At 37.5% G+C, this 24,074-nt stretch overlaps 1 protein-coding gene across 6 annotated transcripts in view; it reads right to left on the bottom strand.

The window, feature by feature from the left end:
* Window positions 1–24,074, bottom strand: part of MYH10 (myosin heavy chain 10) — a 129,793-nt gene that overhangs the window by 44,156 nt on the left and 61,563 nt on the right. For 4 of the 6 annotated variants that reach the window (XM_016154689.2, XM_036223075.1, XM_016154695.2 and 1 more), the window contains exons 7-16: window positions 23,508–23,571; window positions 21,585–21,683; window positions 19,719–19,862; window positions 19,374–19,469; window positions 16,161–16,279; window positions 15,382–15,534; window positions 12,125–12,298; window positions 7,493–7,666; window positions 7,128–7,242; window positions 2,813–2,875 (exon numbers count right to left, since the gene is read on the bottom strand). In XM_016154689.2, coding sequence (XP_016010175.2) covers window positions 2,813–2,875; window positions 7,128–7,242; window positions 7,493–7,666; window positions 12,125–12,298; window positions 15,382–15,534; window positions 16,161–16,279; window positions 19,374–19,469; window positions 19,719–19,862; window positions 21,585–21,683; window positions 23,508–23,571 — 1,201 coding nt within the window. The remainder of the gene's footprint in view (window positions 1–2,812; window positions 2,876–7,127; window positions 7,243–7,492; window positions 7,667–12,124; window positions 12,299–15,381; window positions 15,535–16,160; window positions 16,280–19,373; window positions 19,470–19,718; window positions 19,863–21,584; window positions 21,684–23,507; window positions 23,572–24,074) is intronic. The other 2 variants (XM_016154698.2, XM_016154697.2) reach the window with 1 other exon arrangement.

Genomic DNA, 24,074 nt, shown 5'->3' with positions numbered 1-24,074 from the left:
TGTTTGAAGCATGGCTAAGGTAAAAGCTTTCCTTCTAAATTATGACAAGGTAGGTAAAAATTCAGGGGACATTAGAAGATAAAGGGAGACCCAAAAGAGCTTGTGACAAATGGGGAAACCCTCATACAGCGGTGGCCAACCTCTCTTTGGTCATTCTCAGTCTCAATTGCTGCTACTATATTTCAAGTGCTGCTTTTATGAAAGACTGAAAAAGAATGGAGGATTTCCCTATCAATAATTAAAATCTGCTTCATGTACTTCTCATTTTCTCTGAGAGTACCCTTCCAGATCTGTCAGCTGCCATTTGGCACTTGTGACGGCTCAGAGACCTAAATGGTACCACTCTGTGCAGCAGACTGCAGATACAAACTAGCATTAGGGCGGATTATATATAACTGTCCCTCCAACACAGTTTGGATCAAGACTAAGGCCACAGATAGCGCCTATCACAGATAGACCTTTTGAGTCTTAAAACCCTGCCTACAATTTTGAACTTATAATCCCTCTTTGCTGGTTCATCGTGTTAGCACCCTCCATTACTAGTTATCTCAGAAGTCTAGACTTTCAAAATACCATATATTGGGAAGAAAACAGTCATTTGGTTTTTAACAGAAACTTGTATGCTTCCTTATTCTGCCTCTAGGAATTGTTCCTTTCTCTTCTACACTTGTCCTTTGATACTTTTGGAAACCTCTCTTTACCCAAGTCTCTCATTTTGTCCTCCAAAGCTTACATGTTCTTCATAAAGCTATTTTCATAACATCATGAATATACTTAGAAGCACAGGGTCCATAGTGGCTTTGTGTTATCTCATTTAGGGAGATGCTCACCATATGTTAGCTTATCAAAAGCAGTAAAATTTGGATCCATAGGAACTCCTTCATCCACTGTCTTCTGAAAAATCACTGAAAATACTAAAGCTCCAAATTTTGATTTAAAACCTGTTACCCCTTCCCTGGAGTTTTAATCCATAAACACACATTGTGGAGAAAAACATTTTGCTGTAGAAATACTATACACAACTTCGAAGTCCATCTTTGGCCAAGGTGGATGGAAGGTCCTCTAAGGAGAGCTTGGTGCTCCTGACATTTGCCTCAGCTTAGTAACTCAACCAAAGGACACTTCACTGAGAGCCAGAACCAGGCACGTTCTTAGTGCCAAGGTGAGAATGTGGTGAGGTGAATCACCACAAAACGATGCCATCTAAGAGTGGCTCCTCTGTCCCTGATCCTGTTGGTACATAAAACACCTGGTCCGTCCACCCTGAAGATCACAGTCCCACAGGAAAAAGCACCTATGCTGTTGGAAAGGGGAGGGCCACAGAGGGCATGTTAGGCAAAGCTGCTGCATCTGCAAACTGGGTATGGAATACCCACCCACCCGCCCATCAATTCCTTAACTCAACGACTGACTTATGGTGTGCTTACTTTGTGCCAGGTGCTGAGGAAATGACATTGAGCAAAAACACACACTGTCTTGGCTCTCAAAGAGCTTAGAGTCTGGCATTCTCTTAAGAATTCGCAATCCAAGAGTTAGAGGGAACTGATTTAAAGAGGGCACTACTTTGAAAGTCCAAAAGGTCAAGTACTAATATTTTAACAAAGCACAAATCTCAGGCAGACCATAAGCTTAAAACTACCTCCCAGTTCTCTCTTCCTCTCCCCACTTTCTCAACTTTGTCGGTATTCCCCAAGGCCAAAGATGACTGAGTTTGAAGATTTCGTCCTTTGGAGTTCTCCTGTAAAATATACATTCCAGTTTATGGAATAATCTTTGGCATAATCTGTCATCCCCTGACATCTTCCTCCCCAATGCCGCAATCTTCTTCTTTTACAGTATGTGTCCTAGCATTGATGGCAAGAACCTTGACTTAAATAGAAATGAGCACATTCCTTTAACATATTTTTAAAAAACCTTTTGAGATGGATTTAGATCTCAGTATTATCATGTTCCAAAAATTAGAAAGGAAATTTTATTATATAAATTTGACTGTGTCTTTGAATTTCATTACTTGATAATTTCATTAAATAACTGGAAAGCTGGGTGATATTCATTTTATATTGGGCTTTTGGGGGCCTCTAGCCATGGCTAGGCTGTATTTTAAAACAGGGTTAGGGTTCAGATGACAGGGCCCATACAGCTGGAGCTCAATTTCACCTTCAACATACAAATTCTAACAACACTCCACTCTCTTAGTCTCACCTTGCACATATCAAGCCTTGTAGATAGTTTCATTATCTCTAGTTCAAAAGAAAAAGCCAAGTAGCTAGATATGCACATAGATTCCAAACAAAAGGTATAATAATGAGACCAACACACGTGAGATAAATATGTACTTATTTGTTCACAAAATGTTAATGACTTAAATAAAGAAAAAACTCCTCTTTGGAATTTCCTAGAGTTGAAAATTTAAAGGTAATTCAAAGACGAAGGAGACATTATTTAGTAGATCAATTCCTAATAATTCCTTTAGAGGACTGTGTATCAAAATGGCACTATTGAAAAAGGTAGTGACATACCTTTTAAGATGCAGTGCGGTAAAGTGCTATACATAAAATAAGAAGCAATGTGTAGGCAGTAGCGATTGAATTGTTTATGCACTCAAACAGTTGCCTTGAAGGATAATAAAACTGAGCATGAAATGAAAGGTTCATGCAGGTCTATGAGCAAAACAAAAACAGAAACCCAGACACCAGCCCCACCCCCAGTCTACCCTGCCCTCCCCGGCCACCCTGCCAGCCCCCGCCCCAAATTTTTCCTGCAGGCTTAAAACCCTTCTGTTTTGGAAGACCTACAGGCTTTGTACATTCACCTGGTGGCTCATGAAGACCAGAAACACTGTCATAGAAAGAAGCTCTCTGAATATTCTGAATCTCTAAAGCAGAGAAACAGCAAAAACAGGACAGAAGAGCAAATACACAAACACTTCAGTTAGTGTGAAAGACATTCGACATTACAAATAAATTTTGAAATCGGACTACAAAAGTAGCTAGTCCAGGGCAGATCCCATGCAAACATTACTGTTTACAGAATTTGTACATTTGGACAAAGTTCGTTATAAAATAAACTTAATCTGAATTAAAAGAGCACATTACCAACTCCAGGTGTAAACATATCACATTGGTGTTAAATGATTACCCCCATGTAAGAGCAGAATGAAAATTTAAAAATAATAAGGTACTATTTGAGTTGTTCATAAAATTATCTTGTAATTAGCAAATTAGGACAATGCTACAGTAAGGGCACTCTGGCAAATGTATATATTAGTAGCTTTTACTGTCAAAAATTTACATTGCTGCGTGATTTTACTTCCAATACAGATTTTAGAAATACAATTTATTTCAAATACAAATTGCTGACATATAGGTAACTACCATTAAGGAAAACAAAATTCAAGTTCTGTTGTAGCAAAACATTAAAATAACTTCAAATCATAAGATACTTCATCATATCATTACTCATAAAAATATCCTAAGAGGCACATTGACATAAAATGCAATTAGGTTTTTCTGTGTTTTAGCCCCAAGAAGTGGCAAAAGAATCCTGTGCAGCTGGTAGAGATCCCAAAACATCTTTTAGCAAAAAGTGGGGCACTACGAATCTCTAGGGCAGGGCTGCCACCAAAAAATCTTATTTCCTCTGGTTTGGCCTTGGGAAAATTCTGTACAATCCTAACACAAAGTCTATTTTCACACAAAATGTTGTCTACTCAGGGTATTGCAGCTTCACAGGCAAAATATATTCATGCATCTTATATTTATACATTCACAGTCCACTTGTCATTCCCACTTTTGCATTTTTATGTGGCTATAAAAAGGGAAAAATAATGACGTTTTTCCAGGGTTATTTTCTCCTAGAGAAAAAGCTCCCCTTATCCCAAGGATGTAGCTCTACATCCACAGTGAGCAGTGGTGAATTCTCCACCTTAACACCCTCCTCAAACTCCCGTGCCTGCCACTGACTTCACGTATGAAACACACAGTCCTCAAAACTGGACAACATGGTACTGCCGCTCTGCCTGCCCCTCCTCCAACAGCGAGTGACTTCTGAGATTCTGTCGCCCAGATTACACTGAATAGCTTTCCACCTAAGATGATGGATGACAAGTCTTCCTGTGAGTTATCAGGAGAGAAGACATGGGGGAATATCCCAGAGCAGACATTAGCACGGGTGATCAAACTCAGGATACATAAGAGTTGTCTCAGCCTACTCTGACAAAAGTGGCTATATGTGCTTCTGGGCACCTATCTGTAAAAAGGCGAAGTGACAACAGGACTGTGCAGACAACGCAGTCTTTCACTAATACAGACGGACAGGGCTCAGGCCAGGACCGAACAGCTTTGCAAGGCTGCAAGCATTCCTTTGTTTACAGAAACTCTGGGAGAAAATAATTTTTCAATAGCTATGGAAAGCACAAAAAGGCAGGTGAGGACTCTCCAGACATGGTCCTTCCCTAAAGATGCCACCTGTGACTCGATCATCGCAGTCCTCACCTCCACCCTTGCCTGCCAAGCTCACATCCCTGAAGCTTCCGACCCACTACTGTCAAAGGCTCTCTCATATCTGGGGATGGCAAGATATGGAGCTAAAGAAGAATGGAAGGAGGAAGCCAAGGAAGCTGGGAACCAAGATGGAGCCTCGCTCAGTCCTGTGATTGCTTCTGTGCGTATCCTGAGTTTTCAACTAGACTATAAGCTCTTGGAGGGCAGGGCCATGTCCTTCTTCATTCCCAAACAGATCTCACAGATTATAGCCATGGTAAGCACCTTGTTACTCATGTAGTGTTATATGCTCAATACGTGTTTCCCATAATATCATCTTTGAATAAGAAATTACAAGAGTCAAAAGTGGTTCATAACATCAGAACCAATACGTAAGCTCAGGACCTAGTTTCTTTTATTATATAGTCATTAATTCCCCAAATACCTGCCTCTCTTTTCATTCGAAATAAAGAGAAAAATCAGTTTTTGAGGCTTCAATAGTAAAAATGCTAGTTTCCTCTGTTCCTTTTTTCCTAGGCATTCCTTCCATGCCTGCTGCTTTCATCCTCAGTCATCTCATACTGGACCCCCTACTTCCAGGTTCTTTCACCCCAATCTATCCCACCAACCAATAAGGTCAAATCCACTGAGACTGGCAATCAGGGTTCTCCATGGTCTGGTGTCAGCCTGTCACCCCAGCCTTTTGCCCCAGCCCTACTCTATGGCCCGAATGGGACACTTACCATGAGCTGTGATTTTCCACTTCCACACTGTGATCACTCATTCCATCTGCTCCACCCCTTCTTCCCCCATGCCAACTTCACTCCAAAACATGCTCCACATCCCAAGATGAGCTAGCTCATGCAAACGTGCTCACCCTTCAATGTTTAAGGCATGATCATGATGTGAATGCTCATAAATTAGTGCCAAAAACCTGCCCAGCATTCATTAAATACTCAGTAAATGTCAGCTTTTCTTGTTTATTCAACAGATTATTATCTTTTGAGGACAAAGAAAACTGCCTCCTCTTTCATGACATTTTACCTTAGCACCCCAGATAAAAGGTAGTCCCCTGCCTGTGTTGTGCATTGCTAACAGCTCATTCCGTACCATTCACATGACATTCGCCACAGGTATCTCTGGCACCCAACAATCTGTCTGCATATCTCACTCCCTCTCCTGTGCGCTGAGATCCTAAGAGAGTGCCAGGTGGAAGAGGGAGCACAGAATAATTCCAACCCCATTAGAATGGAAATGATTCCTAACAGAATGCAAGCATTTATGATTTGTAGCATTGCTCCTTTCTCTTCATTTTGTGACACTTTCCTTGCACATTTCCAACTCACCAGTGCTGATCCTCCTAGCGCTGTGGACCTTGTGACAACCAGAGCTGAGTTGTTTTTCCCGCTCGAGTTTCGGCTTCTCATATCCCATTCTAACACTTCCTAGCAACAGGGTCAGGAGTCCCTCATCTACTGAGGCACTGCAAATTCCATGTTAGGTTCCTACCCCTCCTCTCGGTCCTCATGCAGCACCCCTCAACTTACTGGGTCACTGTAAGTAACAATGAACACTGCGTTTGGTGGAAGACTTTCACCCAAAGGCATAAAAATTAAAAACTTCTGTTTGACATGTTGGAAACCTAACTTGCTCCCAAAATCCTTCCTTTTAAACAGTCTCAGGTACACAGTCTCTTCCCAGGACACATGCATGCACGTGTGCCGTGCATCCCACCCCAACAGGTTCGCTCATACTTACTTGATCATTCTTGACTAGATTATGTTTTGATACAGTCATCTTTCCCTATGCTCACTCTTTTCTTTCTATTTCTCTTGACCCAATTGCCCAAACCCCTTCTTTCCTGCTTTCTATGTTTCTTTCTCTCTACCTCTGAGAAGACAGCTAGACTACAAGGTCTTGAGATGCTAAAGAAAAACCAGAAGTGACCCAGGTTCAAGGCCTAATAAGGGGCAGATCCAAGACTAAATTGTTGCATGACCTGAGGCCATGTGAAGAGGTGGGATATAACCAAGATAAAATATAGTAGTGAGAGCTAAGCTCTAGAAGATACTGGTTCCCACTATTCATAAACACCCTCAGATGTTTTGTTTTTTTCTGGTACTAGTAAAACCTCTAGTCTATGACAAAATCACAAAAGTCTTCACCGAGGTTCATGTAAACAAAAGAACTATGAGGACTGACTGATGGGAATAAAAACAACTGATCTACATGCAGAATATCTGAGTCTCTTTACCAGCCATTTTGCATGGGTGTGTAAGGCTAGAAGTGGCTGAGGACGTAGCTCAGCTGGCCTATATGCAACACAGAGAAAATGCAGTGTTTCTCAGGTTTTGTGTCCCAGTCCCCTGGGATTATAACCTAATTGAGACCCAGGAGACTGAGGCATATGTATAGATTTTTATGGCTCTGAGCCTAGAATGTTGCCACACTCCTCATAGCATCTGACCAAGAAGGCAGATGTCTTGTTACCCAAGTATTCTTTAAGTGGGTAAATTCCGATATAACGGCAGCCCTGCTCTAGGGAAAGAGTTTTAAAGTAAAAAACTATATATATACACACACATATAAGCTTTAATTGTAAACAATTCTGGCCAAGCTCAATTACAAATGTAAGCACATTCTTACCATCCTTCCAAAGCTCTGCCACAAATCTGTCTGATGACTGGTGCAGGAGTGTGGCCACATTGTCATTCAGAGGGTCCATGTTCTTCATTAGCCACTCATCTGCCTTATAGTCCACCTGGCCCGTACCGGAGCCACGCATGGTGAGATGAAAAAACAAACAAACAAACACGAAAACAAGAAACATCTTAAGCCTTAGCCAAAAATGTTCACAGAATAATTCAAAAAGTGGGTTTTCTTGAAGGCAATGCACCTGTAATGTGTGCTATATTTAAGGATTTACAAATGTTTATCAGCACGTCTGTTACAAACTTTATCAGATGCAGCAAAATTTCACAGTGCTTTTTATCAAGTTACTCAACTCTTACCTTCCCTGCATAATGTATAATGCAAAAGTCAGCTTTGTCTTTCAGTTGCCGAGGTTTCTGAAATTTGGAGTGGGAACCTTGCTCTTGAACTAGTTTTTCAACAAAGGTTTTATCCGTGGCTTTAGGAAACCAGCACTCTTCATCCAAAAGGGCCAGGACACCAGGAGGGTTAGCCTGATAATGAGAGGCAATAAGAAATGCCAAGTTTTGCACGTCACTTTAATTACCAGGATGTTTTTTGCTATTGGGTTTGGCAATTTAACATCCAAGCCAATTAGTTTTATGAAGATCTATAGAAACCAAACTGCTAGGATAGAAGGTGATGTCCCAACCATATCTATAATTCAAGTGAGATCTCAAACTGCTAAATAAGTGCTGGCAAGACAGAGAATGAGGAACTTATCCATAAACACAGAAATATGTAAATGGTAGGCAAACTAAGTAGATGACCCTCAAAAAGCAGCAATTAAGACACATCACAAAGGAACCAGGAGGTAGACAGATAAAACTGAATATTTATATTCAGTGATTGGACAGATTATTAAAAAACCTCTAATAGGTGAAATGCTTCATACATTTTATATTCTAATCAATTTAAGTTTCCATTTAAAGTGATGCACTGCTTAATATTTGGTGAAACATTCTAAACGATTGTTCAATAGAATATATGGAAAGTGATGAAATACTCAATTATTTATATATTTGTTTCAACAAACATTTAAGAGCCTATTTTTATTTCACTCAACCAGTTCACTGAAAAAAAAGCCTAGAAACTTAAAGTAGATTAGTGTCGCCTGGGGCTGGGGAAGGGGAGCAGAGCACACCATTTCTTTCTGGGATAATGAAAATGTTGTAGAATTAGACAGTGGTAATCGTTGCACAACTTCATGAATATACTAAAAACCACTGAATTGTATACTTTAAAAGAGTGAATTTGAGGATATATGAATCATGTCTCAATTAAAAAAAAGTGCTTGGAGCTTACCATATTCTGGGAGCTCTAAAATTAGTGGAATGACTTCCTTTATGGAGGAAAGTGGAGAACACATGAAAACTAAATAAAGTACTTAAAAGGTTATGGTCTATTTTATAGTACTTCTGGGTTATCACACTGCAAACATGGCAAGTTTGTGCTACAAGAGTATACCGATTCTAAGGCGTATCAGCTTTTTAAATAAATCTCGAGGGTAAGTTTTCTTCAACTCACGAGGCCTTTATATTTATTGGGAGAGAAGGTGCTAAACAAATACTGCTTAAAAAGTAACTAGAGGTTATAGTTAAATATAAATGAAATAATGTAGTAATAATGGTCAGAGGAAGGTAGTGGTGAAATAGAAAGCTTCCAGGTAGAAGCTGAGAGAAAACTTCTGCTCTGAGGACCAGAATTGAGAGCTTTACTCCATGGCTATATAGTTTACTCTATGGCTATATACCTCAGAGAACCTGCAGGATGTCAGAGCAGCTGAAAGAAGACTATAATCAAAGGCAGCTATGACTAGGAAATCCTAGAGAAACAATGGTTCAGAGTGGCAGATAACACAACATGCCCCATTCACCTGACAACTTTGAGAAATGAAGTTTCGTATTAAGATAAGCAAAATATCCATCTTTCTACCATAATTTTTACATTTTTAATCCTCTTTAATGGAAATATTTCTAAATTCTGAAATAGGATCCCAAATATAATTTAATCTTTTCTAAATGACTCAGTGACAGCGTAATTATGAATATCTATTATTGTATCTCCTTTTTTATTTTCCCACTTCATCTTTCAATGTCAAGTTCTCTGTTAACACTTCCCCTTTTCATTGTGGATTTCTAAAAGAACTAAAAGTTTGGAAGACGATGTTTCTTTCTAAGGCCGGAGACAATAGCAAGGGTTTTTGTAAGCAGCTTTCTGGGCTTAGAGGCTCACCTACTGCTACCCCTTCCCAAGCTAGGCAGAGGCTGGGTTTGTGAGAGAAGAGGTTAAGACTGGCACGTAACAGGAAGGTGCCACCACAGAGTAGCTTCTTAGGCATTTTCCTTCTGAAAAATGTCATTCTCACTCTCTATTTTGAAGAAACCATGAATGGAATCATTATCCCATACGATCTACATGCTACAAATTTCCTACTATTATAAACTCTTATAGGGTTTTTTAAAATTTGTTTTTAAAAATCAGATTTTATGTTTCTATAGATAAGTAGAATAAGGTAATTGTAAAGAATGATTTGAGATAAAGAGTGAGTCAGCATTAAATCTTGGATTCTCTCCCTCCCTTTTCTGAGTTCTCTCTCCTTGAGGTTAGGCAAGGAGTAAAGGGTGATATTCTAAAGTTTTTGGGGAAGAGCCTAGAAGTACAAGAAGTATAGGAAGAAAGGAGTGAAGGGAGGAAAGTAGGATGGAGGGAGGGAGCAGGGAAGGAGTGAGGGGGAAAAGGAAGGAATTCATTCTGCTCATTCCCTTAAGTATCAAAGCACAACTGGCATATCTTCTCCATTCCAATACCATGAACACGTGAATGAATAATTTCCCTAAAATGCCAGTATCAATGTATCATTCACCTGTTAATTTCTGGAATGTAGCTTTGGAATGTAGCTCTCCTATACTCTTTATGACATCCATATTATGAAACCTCCTGTGACACTGTCGGCTAACTGTGGCCTTTACCTTCTTCAAATTAAGAGCATCACTTAGACTCAGAACCATGTAAGCAATGAACTAACCACCATGTTTTGTTCTGTTCTCTGGCTTCAAGTTCAGGTCCCTAAGGACCAGAGCCACACTATCTACTCTCCCCATCCCCATGGCATCCCCAGTCTTTGTATTTCCAGGCTGTATTTGAAGATTTAATCAATTCTTGCTGCCTTAATCTTATCCTAATCCAACAATATCCAACAAAACAACTAAAGAGGTGACCATCAAATCCTTTCTGCCTCACCTATTGTTGATGTGAGCTAATCGTTAAGGTTGAAATTTTTACTTTCCTCTATCACTTGCATCATATGAGAGTGAAGAGAAAATGGTATATAGAGTATTTTGTCCTAAAGGATAAAGCAAACGAAATGGAATTGGGTAACATTAAGAAGAATGTATATTCCTAAGATTCATTTAAAGGTCACAAAACCATCCGATTTTAAAACTCTCTAAAATTTTTTTTTCACAATAGCGTTGATAATTTTCCATTTGGATGAGTTTGGGTACAATTATTCCTACAGACAAAGAGGTTTATGCAGCAACTCTTATGGATTCACTTCCGTCTTAAATTATAAGTGCAGATATATAGTCAATACTTGATTAAAACATAGTGTCACATAGATACATATAAATGAGCATCTCAAACAACAAACCATATGTTCATCAATAATACTAATATGAAATATTGCATTCCCTTATTTATATATATTCCCAAACAACTTTTTTGGGCAACAAAGCAGCAAGAAAATATATTCATGTGTTTGTGGATGCATGAAAGTCTACTGGAAGTTACTACTAGCATCCCTTGAATGTTATTTCTAAATAAAGTTGCAAGGTATGGAGAAACAGATTCTTCCTAACTACAGGTGACTTGAGAGTTTTGCTCTAAGCAAACAGCTACAGTGCCTTGAAAGGTAAAATGATCTCTTAAGTATGAGCCAAATGAAAACTACATTACTTCCCTTAAACCCAAATTTTTAAGGTGCTACAATTACATGGGGTGAATATCCTCTAGGCTCTTCCTCTCCCTGATTCTGACTACATGTACTGTAACGTACAGGCTGCAGGCATTAGCCTCGCAATCCCTTCAAACATGGTGAGCACAGTTGCAAATAAGACCTAGTAGCACAAAAAAGAACTGCTTCAAAGCCTAGTGCGCCTCACAGGAGACCCCTTGGAGCGGCTGTGAAAACATACCTACTGAACTAGCATTACAACTTGAGGTAAGTGGCTGATATAAGTGCTTAATTATGCTTTAGTTTTTCTATATTTTGGTAGTTTGCTAATGAAATAAGAAAAGCTACTATCTAGTTGAGCAAAAGCTAACTGCCAGGGACTATATGGCTAAATCATCGGTATTTGTTTGAGATCATACGGACCAGTTTCTAAGTGGATGAGGTATGCATAGTTCCATGTATTTCTATGTAACTCTGAACCAAACCTCTGATGCTTGCTAAGATTGCTATAAAAAATACATCTGCTCAAAAAAAAAAAACCCCTCAACCTTAAAAAAAAAAATCTACTGAAATAAAAACATCTTTGTACATACAAGGATAAGCTACAGTTATTTGAAAAATGGATTTACATGACATGTCTTAGTTTTGGCTAAATGAAGTGTCCCTATATTGCTTAGGAAATGAGCCAGGTGGAGCCCTATACCCTTTGACAGGTGCTGAGGGATGAAGGTGAAATGTGACTGTCACCACTGTGGCATCTGTAGTCTGTGAAAAACCAGGGTACATTAATCAATATAGTCACACATGCAAGGACAGGAATAAGACTAAGAAAAGAGAACCAAAGTAGGGTCTTATTGGCATGCTACTTACTTTTTAAATAGGTATTTAATCAAAGTATCACCTTCCTAGAAAATTTAGATTAGAAAATTAACACTGATTAGACAGCACTGCTTGGTATGAACTGAAAGCCAAATAATGAGTAAATAAATATTCTTACAGGTCTCTCTATCAGGTCAATGCATGGCTGCAAGTCTAATCCAAAATCGATGAAGTTCCACTCGATGCCTTCGCGCTGGTACTCCTCTTGCTCTAGGATGAACATTGTGTGGTTGAACAGCTGCTGCAGCTTCTCATTGGTGTAGTTGATACAAAGTTGTTCAAAGGAGTTCAGCTACAAATGTTGGAAGAATGATTTCCCAAACATAGAGAAGGGGAGGAAAACCAGAAATAATGAATCATCTAGTTATTAAAAAATTAAAAATGATTAATTAGGTATCAGCTACATTACTGATTCTATCTAGTGATAGTGACTAAACCAAGGGAGTCTCAATATCTCCAAGACACATACACACATATGTTATGTATGGGCCACATCACGTTATTGAGCTGCTAAAATGAGAAAATAATAAACTCCGTATGCTAACTGAATGATCTACAAATAAAAACAATTCTTATTAGTGAATGGTTAATGAATAGAAATTAAGAAATAAATGAGAAAGGAAGTGAGAAGAAGAAGAAAAGCAGTCTTGGGAAGGCCAGGGCAAAGTGAAGCAAGCACGACTCTGTAAGCTTTGATGGGTCTACAGAATAGATGTGGTACTGTCCCATTCTACTCTTTACTTAGGCTACTGGCTCCAGAGTGAGTTAAGAAAAAAATAATCTGTACTTCACAGGGTTGCTGTAGAGATCCCAGCCAGGCCTAACAAACAAAATGCACTCAGTGTGAGGCTCCAGCTATTTTTATATGCATTCCCTTCTCTTATCAAATGTTTGACTTGCCAGTATCAGAGGTGATACTGCATTGCTCTCATGAAATAAACTTGAGCATCTCTTCATAAGCTAGACATTTCTGTTTCCTTCTCTGTGAACTATGCCCACTTTGCTATCATGCTGTTGATGGGATGAATAGATGGATAGAAGAATTAATAGGTATAATATTCTTAAAGCAATCACCTACTATTAGAAGTACTCAACCTTTTTTTCCTGTTTCTACACTGTTCACACAGTACCATGTGTCCATAAATAACCTCTTTCATTATAAAAAGTGGTCTTTAATTAGGACAGGTGTAATCGATCTCCAAGGAATAGATTTATAGTCTGAAAAGCCATTTTGATCCTCCACCCCCATGAAGGTGTTATACTATTTTAGAACGAGGTCATGCTAGGAAGGCAGGAGCAGTGTTTGCTTGCTTAACACCTATTTCTAGTGAACCACAGAAACATTTGCAGACTGCTTGATTGTACTTATTCATGTTTATGTAAATGGTTTTGCTCTGCTTTAGGATTAGGAAATCCTGGGCTACATGCGTAGTGCTATTTAAAAAAAAATAAATTTCTATTTTTATGTCATATTTAAGCTACCAACTATATTTTTAAATGACCAATTTTTAAATTGGTAATGATGGTTTAAAATTAAAAATGTACAAAGAACTGCACTAAGTAACTCTCGTTCTGATTCTCTACTTGTTCTGCCTACTATATTATTTATTTCTTGTGACCCTTCCAGAAATATTCTATATATTCATAAAAGTGTACTCCCTTGTTTTTTTTTTTTTTTAATCTTAACGACGTATTTAGAATCTTTCCATTACAGTGAATAAAGCAACCTCATTCTCTATAATGGGTGCATAGCACTCTACTGTGTGGGTATCTCATAATTAATTGAACCAACCTCCAAATGGTGATCATCTAAGCTTTTTCCATTTTTTTCATGGCAAAAAATGACCTATAAATAAGCTTGTATTTTTAGAACTAATGTACATTTTTTGTCTGTGTATTCATATGTCAAATTCATACTTCTTGAAGTTCTATAGCTTTATTTTATATCCTTTAATACCCTCTTCATTTTTTTCAGAATTTTACTGTGTATTCTTCTTTCTTTATTAATTTATTTTTTAAATTAGTTTTAGAAGAAGGGGGCCTAGCTTCCCCCCCCTCACTTAAAATTCCTATTAATAGGTTTTAAACAAGTATGTTCAGTTTGTAGATAATTTTGGGAAGATTTACACCTTTATAGCATTAAATTTTCCTATCCAAGAACAGGTATATTTTTCAATTGTTCAAGTCTTTTATTTTTCACAGGAGCACTGTAAAATTGTCTTCAACAAAATCTTGCCAATTTCTTCTTAAATTCATTCTAGTTATTTCATCTGCTTTTGTTGCACCTGGAAACAGGGATCTTTTCTTTCATTATATCTTCTGATTGTTTATATACAGGAAGGCAAGAGATTTTTAAAAATGTAACTTTTAAGTTATAGACATTTCTGTTTCCTTCTCTCTGAACTCTACCCATTTACCTGGCCACCTTTCATGGTTTCTTAAGTTATTTACAAATCGGTATTTATTAAATCAATTTTTTATTGTGGCAGTGACAGCTCAGAAGAAACTGCTTATATCAGTAATAGTTTAGATTCTAATTGATAGACTTATAATCTTAAAAGTAGCACACTGATACCAAGAATTATTTAATTTAGTATTTGTACCTTACTATACAGTCAGCTTATTAAAGGATAAAGATATAAATACTTAGAGGACCAAAATTTTATCAACTTTTTTTACAAGTATATAACTACAAACATTTGGTGGACTGATGGTGATTAAGTGTCTGGAAAAAATCTAGTCATATCAATAATAAAATATATTGAAAGTCATCATCAAATTCTATGGTTTTATCTTCAGAACAGAAGATCGTGATCTTTCTTCATCTCACACTGCTACTCCCGACCCCTAAGCCAGCCACCATCATCTGGTCCCTTGGTCCACTACAATGGCCAATGGCTTCAATGGTCTTCCTTTGTCTGCTTATGCCTCATATCACAATCCAGTCTCCAGCTACTCTCTCCCTTTGGTCACCTATGTCTAGTCACATGGGCTTTTTAGAAATTTCTAACATTTAGCAAATTCTCTCCCTCACAGGGTCGCTGCCTGCAAAACTTACCAAGGCTAAGAACTTCTCATCCTTTGCGTATGCTTAATGTTACCGCTGCAGAGACACCTTCCATGACTCAGCGATCCAAAGGTGGCCTCTCCAGTTCTTTCTATCACAGCACCCCCTTCACTTCATTACTCACAAATCTGAGAATTTAGTAGTTACTCATCATTTATTATTTGACTCTCTACTAGGTCAGGGACCACACTTGCTTATTATCCACCATTGTATCTCTGGTGCCTGGCATAGCATAATGAGTACATTATGAGATTTAATTAATATTTGTTAAAAGAACAAGCAGAAGGAAGAGCGGGAGGGAGACGTACCTCAAAAATTTCAAATCCAGCAATATCCAGGATTCCAATGAAAGATGCTCCCTGACGTTTGGTCCTATCCAGAGCTTTATTGATACGGTGAACGAGCCAACGAAAGAGCCGCTCATAGGTAGCTTTTGCCAATGCTTCTACTGCAAAATCTGCCTATAATTACACAACACAAACCTTTTATTCTGGAAATGATCTTAACAAATAGCTGTTACATGGAATTTAATGTTCTGTGGTACTCAAAAAAAAAAAAAAAGGAAATAGCATTTACTGCTTAGTCAAGTCTCAACTTTACACATCAACAAAGGGTGTTAGTACAATTAAATGTAAATTGGAGATAACTGATTTAGAGGAAGGGCAAAGATGCCCAGTAAAACCAACCCCCTCCAGATGCCCCTGGGGTTCTATGCAGATCTGCCCAGAGCTTTTGCAGAGCCCACCACAAAATGGGTGAATCTGACTCCCATATACTTGTTGCTGTACCACCCACACAGGGATAAGGGAGCAACGTACCCCACTGCTAGGCGGGCTCCCAGAAGTACAATTTATTTACCTGGGGAAAACTCAAGGCGATATTTCAAATTTCCTTTTCCAAAAAAGTCACTTTTAAAATTTTTCTAAAAAAGAAAAAACTATACAAGAAAAAAAAAGTCCTCACTTAATACCAAGAAACATCTATATCATAGAGCTTCGACTGACTCCGTTTGTAACATGCCAACCAAAGGTCTTATGACCATGGTTTATCATTCAAACAAATGCATAATAATTAATGATAAGCATACTTGTTCTTTGGTCTGGGCTTTCTGCACGTAGTCTCGGCCAACCTTGATCCGCGGGGTAAGGATAGCCCGAGTAAACTCCATCACATTCATCCCAAGAAGATGGCAGAGCTTCTGTGCAACTAGAGTGTAAAAAGTCTCCTAAATACTAGACTCTTAATTATGATCTAGCCACAATACAGTCAGTAAACACTTAAAAAAACACTAATAATCATTAAATCGTATTAAGGAATAAACTAAATAAAAGTCTTAAAGTTAGACAAGTTTTAGGTCTGTTGAAAAATATCTTTAGCCTTTCGAATTAACAACACTCATCCTTAGGCTGTAAGAGATGGTTAGCCAGCAATTACTTATTCTGGGTAGTTTTAATGCAAGTTACTGAGTCTTAGAACACACAGAACAAGAAAAATGGTGTTTTCAATAGTTTAAATGATCATGTAACAAAGATAACTGGTCTCGCTCATGTAATGATACCAGTAATATTTTAGTAGCCAAGAAATCTACATGCTTTTTACAAGTAATTATTTGATTATATGGCTAAGAGGCACTCAATAAATAGCTTTTACTTTTGTTACAGTTGATTTTCATCAGTGTTAGGGCACCTGCCTCACCAGAAGTTCACTGTCTAATACCTCCGGGGTCCAGCAAGTGTATAAATTATTAGAATTAATTTTGAATTGTGTTAAAATAACAATAAACTTATCTAAGGATAAGCATATTTTGAATTATATTAGAAGTATAACCTACCTAAGTTCCTATTTCAAAGGCCTGCATCCCACCACCCTGACCCAGGCTAATAGTTGGCTAACCATCAGGAGCCCTGTCTGGGCAGAGCAGGCTGTGCCTCACGAGAACCCCCTTTGTATTGGGTCTCTTCTCACTGGCTTTTACCAACTGCTCTTCCTCAACTGCTAGGTCCTGGCTCCTTTTAATCTATGAATGCATGTCTGTATGTATTAGATGGGAAGTTAAAAAAATACAAAGCAGCACAAAAGCAAATTGCCCACATTCTTTTGCTTTGTATCATGATAAATATCATTTTACAGCAGCTAACAATTTACTTCACGGTGTGGTTAGATCTTGGCTGCTCCCTTTTTCGCCATTCAATTGTTGAAGCATACATCTTTCTGCATGACGCATATTCTTCTGTCCACCTCTTACTCCCTTTCCTGAGACTATCTACTTCAAAGGGCCAGGCTTAGTGGAAAAGTTCCAGAAGTAAAATAAAACACGATCATTAACTAAAGTCTAGGAAACAGAAAATTTACTGGTCATCTAGGCCACGGCAGGTACAACTTTGGTTTTATGATATTACTATAAAGAAATGTGGCTAAATGTTTAAACAGACATATTGGAACTTACTCATCTTATGGACAGCTGGCATCTTGGGTGGCTAAACACTGCAGGGCTGAAAAGTGCTGCTCAAAGAATACTAAATCAGAACTAATGACATTGATTTTTGACAGGGGGTGGGTGGAAACAGGGCAGAAAGAATGCAGGAAGGGAACAGAATGGAAGAGATGGGGGTGGGTGTGAACAAAATTAAAGAGAAGAACATATTTTTCTAAAGTTCTAACTTTTAGAATCATTTATATGTTTCATATGCTCAAAAAGCAAAACAGGATGGTGGTGGTGGGGAGGGGTACCCAAAATGCCATACAAACAAATAAACGAAGCTCCCTACATTAAAAGTGAAAACAGCCACACAAAGGCAGGAGGGAGGAGTAAAACAGTATTTTCACTATACACGCTAATGCTAAAGAACTATATACAAATATTGTACACTAATTAGCAGGTTTGTTTTCTCGGGGATATGGGTTAATAATTCTGAAGTTATTTTTTGTGTATTCTAGGATTAAACAAATAAGCAAATAAAATATAGATAATAAGAACCAGATTTCTTACTGTCAGAGAAAGGAGTTTCAAATAAAGAAAAGGTGATGGCTAGAATAAACCTTGCAGTATTGGATCAAAATTGGAGGTACCAGTATAAATCCATGGTTTTTAATATATATACATAGAAATAAAAATAGGAGTGTGTGTGTGTGTTTCCTTGCTCTGTCCTCTGAGAGGAGTTAAAAACGAGAACCTACTACCACCAAACACAACCAACACCCAGATACTGGAAGCTAAATACCATTCTTCAGTATAAAGAAACTGTAGAATGGGCACTTCCAGAGCTGGGACTAGGAAAATACAAAGTGGAATGTTTTGTGGTGCCATAAATTCAGAAATTGCCTAAAAAAAAAAAAAAAAAAAAAAAAAGATAGATTCATGTCAAAATAACCTAGGATTTAACCTGAAGGGGCTCAACTCCTTCCTAATGGCCAAATCAAGGACAAGAATAAATAATGATAGAATGGATTATAAACTCACAGAATTATTTAAATAAGAGTCCATGTGTATCTATACTGATATTATTGAATTAATGTAAAAGTGAAAGCTCTTCCCTACATTAGAATTCCAGGAAATAGATACAAAAGAATGATACAAAGAGAAAATCACCACTTGACGTACACCACAAGCAATACTTGTTTCAGGTAAGAATCATTAATGGATGGTAAAACTAGTAGGTCAAAGTCTCCTCCCCTTAAATATTTATTACAAAGAGATAACAGTACTCTGATAGTGGAGAAACCTGGTAGACACTACCTTAACCAAGTAATCAATGTTAATGTCAACGATTATGAGACGAGTTGACATATAAGCCTCCTGATACGAGGCACCAGGAAGGATATCAATTCTGTGATAGTCTTACCAAAAATGCATAACCTGATTTTAATTGGGAAGAAACATCAGACAAACCCAAAATGAGGGACAATTTCCACAATAACTGGCCAGTATTCTTCAAAAGTGTCACGGCCACAAAAGACAAAGATGGGGCCGATAGTACAGGCAAGGTAAAAATTGGTCAGAACTCGGCAGCTGCAGCTCCTTTTCTATTAGCTGTGCGGTCTCCACAGCTTACGTCTTCTGTCCCCCACAGCTCCTAATGCCCCCCACCCCCAGTAATACAGCAGAGTCTCTAGAACCACTTTTGGTCCTACATGCATCTTCTTCCCTCATTTATGAAATCAGATTGGCCCTTATGTAGGCATGTAGGGCTGCCACTCTACTCTTGAAAGTCTCTAGGAAATGCTTCACAAGTGCTTTTTAGGTTTGCACTGAATCCCACAACAAACCATCTAAATAGGAAGATCAGCATCATCAGTTTACCTGTATTTTCCGGCATAGAAGCTTGATCAGTGTTTCGCTCCTTTTTGAAAGAAATATTTCCAAACTGAAGCACTGAAGATACTACTTTAAGCATTGCTTTATATTGACATAAAAGGAAAAAAAAATTAATAAAACGATTGCTTCAAAACACAGCAGAGACATATTCTAATTTATTTTGTGCTAAAAATTAACTGTACAAAACTTTTTAGTAAGATACATCTGTGGATTTCATAAAATGATGAGCAGTTCTCATTAGTTTCTCAATTGTTTTCTAGTTTAGGTTATTTACCCCCAATTTATGTCTTATTTAAGTGGGTATCAGAATCTTAGTGAAATCCCACATACACAGAATCTCTTCATGAGAGAAGCCCATTATATGCATCGCTTCCATTGTCTCCTGAAAGTTATCTTTGTCTTGCTGTCCCGGAATGGGAATATAGCCATTGGAGAGAAATCTGTAGTTATTAAATCCTTCAAGGAGCAAATCAGCTAAAAGAAAACAGAATGGAATACAACTTAATAAACATGCATCAACAGGCTAAAGCACACCCACATTCAGACTGGACTGAAACCCCGGGAGAACAGTGACTCACTATCCAACCCATTACCTCCATACACTTTTCACCCCCATACTTTCTCTTTCTTTATATATTCATGTTAAATACACAAACACATAGTTTTCTATCATCAGTATCAAGGAAGGAAAACGAGGACGTAAACTGTAAATATCTCAACTGGAGTTTGGGGACAGTGGCTTATATTATATTCGAAGTTGGATAGTGGGGAAATGATGTAACTTTTCCAGAGAGCTAAACCTTATTGTTCTCAGATTTAAATACTTTAGCCATCTTTCAAGGAAAAGCTTTTAAACAGATAATTCTGTATCCCTATGTTAGCAAGCAGTTTATAGCAAACACTATGGAGTCAATATGAAGACCACATGGACATAGGATAAAGACCCGGAAGTAGAAGGTGTAGAGGATGGACCAGACAAGTCCTCAGTCCAGTCAATGACCTGAAAGTCTTTCCCTAAGCCAGTGTTTAGCAATGAATTTGCTTTTGAGAGTGATATGCAATATATATTATGACAGAATATTATAATGGATGCCCCCATTGCCTACTTGTACTTTAGGGGCTAAGAATTAGAGAAACTTAACTTACTCTACCAATAAATGTAATCTTTGGGAGCAGAAGAATGTTTCTTAGGAGGGATCAAAATAGATATGTATCCCTGTCAGAGAGGTGATCCCATGCTTTCAGCTTTCGTTGTAATGCTCTTCTACAGAGAATGCTGATTGCTTTCTTTTTCTATATCTTTCTTTTAACACTTTGATATTATTTTTTTTTGTCATTATTATTGCAGAATTATCACCAGTTGTTAAAGCCTGAGGGTTTTCTCTCTTGAGCATCATGTCCTGCATAATCTTGAATTTTTTGCCTCTCGTTGGCTCTATTTATTTGTTGCTTTTTTTTCCCTTGTAGGTCTTTTTCTAATTAATTTCTGGGTTCAGTGCTTTCACAGATATCTGTGGTTAGCAAAAACCTACACCTCTGATGAGAAAAGTATTATTACTGTACCTGAATCTACTATGACATCTAGGTAATACATATAGAAATCACATAGAAGCATTGAATTTGAGACTCAGAAGAAACGAGAAAGTGGTGCATCTTCTCTCACTCATACTTTTGACCCAGCAAATTTTTGACCCAGAACAGAACTATACATTTTACCCTGACTAATCCCAACCTTCCAGTCCTTGCGTTCATGATTAAAAAAAAAGAAAGGAAAATCCACTATAGGCTCTTTCTAGTACTAGAAGCATAATATACATATTTGTTGTAAATCTAGAAATCTAGGAATAGAAATATTTATTCAACTTAATTTTATTAAGTAAATTTATGTCTTTTCACTTTTATATTTATAAAAGCTGAAACAGAACTTTATAAAAATGCATTTGTCTTCTAATTTAAAAGTTTTTTAAAAGAAAAGAAATAAAAAGACAAGATAATATTAACACTACCCATATACCTGCCACTTATATCCCAAGACATGGAAGTTCAATTTCATTTTCATAATTTAACCAGCTAGAATTTCGATGTGTGTATGTATGAAACTACTGTTTCCCCAAATGTCTCTCTCTTTCAAAAAAACTTTAATATTAAAAAAGATACCTAAATAAATATGAAATAGTAAAAAACTTTGTAACTTACACTTTAGGTGTTCTCCTGCTCCAGATAACAACTGGTAAAAGATATGAAAAGTACGCTCATCTTTTGCTTGACGAACAGCACGAGATTTTTCCAGAAGGTCTGAGCAAAGACGGTTAAGGATTAAATTGAAAAGGTGGCCCTCTTTCCATGTCTATACAAATTTAATTCATAAGCGTTGTATCTTTCTGAAAAATATCAACTATCCTGCAATTAACCATTCTAAATTGTTAAACTTTGTAAGTGAAAAAGGAAAATATGCTGAACCTATGTTTCTCACTCATCTGCTAGATTCACTGGGCTGGGAGGGATCAGAGTGCTGCCCTCACCCCACTCCAGCCTGCCCTAGTTCCAATCTGGATTATATCTAAAGAACATAGCACTACTCAAGGAACTGTAAGAATCTACGAAAAACGAAATTGAATTGTTTAAGGCAGGAAAAGCCTTCGAATATCAGATTATCACAATTTTACAAATAAGGGCACCAAGACACAAAGAAATTACTTCAAATAACAAAGCTGATAAATGGGAGAGCTAGGAATCAAAACTTGATTGGTCTCCAATATATATGTGCTTAACCACTGTGCTTCCCATGGGAACCTCCCTTTATTGAAGACCTCATATAAGTGGTGTTAGCCACCTGCCATCTATCACCTCATGTAAATTTTCTAAATAATGCCTTGAGATAGCTATGACTAGATGAACCACTGACCTTCCCTTTGCTTCTCTGGAGACCACTGCTACCTACTCTGCCTGGGCTTCCCATGGGGCAAGCGGCTCAGTCCCCAGTCAGCTCCTGTGTTCAAAGTACTGCACACCTGCCTGTGTACTTGGAGCATATATCTGAGAGCTGTTTGGGTTCTCTGTCCACTGTGTCTTGCTACTTCTGGTGTGTCTCTCAGTCGATAGTCACACTGGCCTCGGTCTCACTGCTTTGGAAGACAATTGACACTTCTGAAATAAACTTTTCCTGGGGCCATCAACTGAATAATTTTGGTATGAGTCATACTGAATAATTTTGGTATGAGTCATACAGCTTAAATTTTAAATCACACTATCCTAAATGCGTCTTCTACATTTAATGAAAAATACACTCTTACGACTAGCAGACCGATATGAAGAAACTCTAGATCTATTCTCTTCAAGTGTTCGTGCTTTCTTGCTCTGAGTGTTATTTAGAGACACAAAATACCGTTTAACAGGAAATTTTGATCTATCCTTTACCTGAGGGATAGAAACAACATATTTCTATCACTGGATAGTATTGTAGCAAGTATCAGAGAATTGTCATCTGAGTTGCCTTCCTAATTGGCACACTATCGATTCAGAATCATCTTTATTTTATTACCTCTCTACTCAAATTAATTCTATATAGACCTATCATTTCCTAAGACCATTTTATGCATGTGACCTTTCTTAGGACTATTCCATGTATTTGACATTTTTTCCTTTAGTTTTATTCTGCTTAATATTAACTAAAATTACTTTAACTCTGTATTTTTGTAAGGCTTGTTTCGATGGGTATATGCTCACCCTACAAGTATCCAAAGCAGATGGTAAAAAATAGGCTAACATGACAATAACTGAAGAGTAGTTCAATATAACAGTATTCACCTAAAGGTCTTCATATTAGACAAACATTTCCTGGGTTGATGTACAAGTAATCCTCACCTCAGTGGGATTCTCCACTTCCCAGCCATGTGAACAGGTTATGACCTGGTGTTATAAGCAAACAACGACAACAAAACACGACTTTGGAGTTAATATTCAGTAGTTGAAAGTATTTGACCAAGTCGACAATCTCTCTGGGCTTAAGTTTTATCATCTTGATTATGAGAGTGATATCACAAAGGATTGCCTGCCTTGAGGCTGTAGGAAGATTAAATGCTTCTTTATTTTGGAATATGCTATTATGAAAAAGGATACATGTTTCAATGTTGGCCCCAACAATATAGCCAGTTACATCAAAGTTAATCCGAATAAACTTGCCCTGAAAATAAAAAGAAAATTGAAAATAAAGACAGAGAGAATCTGAACACTATCACAAAATAATAAGTCAATGTGCCTTGCCAAGTATCCATGAATTGGTTACAAAAATGGATCTTAAATATTGCCTCAAATAAAAAGAAAGAAAAAAAGCCTTAATAAACTCCAAAACAGTAGCAATAGGATAGGCTACCTTCATGAACTGAACGTAACAAAAATTAAACCCTAATCATTTAGAACTTTTAAAAAACTCTTCTAAATAATCTGAGATATGGAAGATTTTAATAGCATCAAAGCGACAATACATCCAGCCTTATAATGGTAGATTTGAAAAACTGAATAAAATAGATGATTTCCTAGGAAAATAGAAATTCATTCAAGAAAAAAAACAAGAACAAATTTGAACAGACTATAATCATAAAAAATAATGAAATAGTTTTATAAATTCCTATGGAATATTTAGTTGCCTTACTATATAACTGTTTTAGGGAAACAGAAAACAGTGAT

The sequence above is a fragment of the Rousettus aegyptiacus genome, unplaced genomic scaffold (assembly GCF_014176215.1).
Source record: "Rousettus aegyptiacus isolate mRouAeg1 unplaced genomic scaffold, mRouAeg1.p scaffold_m13_p_6, whole genome shotgun sequence".
NCBI lineage: Eukaryota > Metazoa > Chordata > Mammalia > Chiroptera > Pteropodidae > Rousettus > Rousettus aegyptiacus.
Note: the sequence above shows the minus strand (reverse complement) of the source record. Positions and strands in the feature narration are given on the sequence as shown.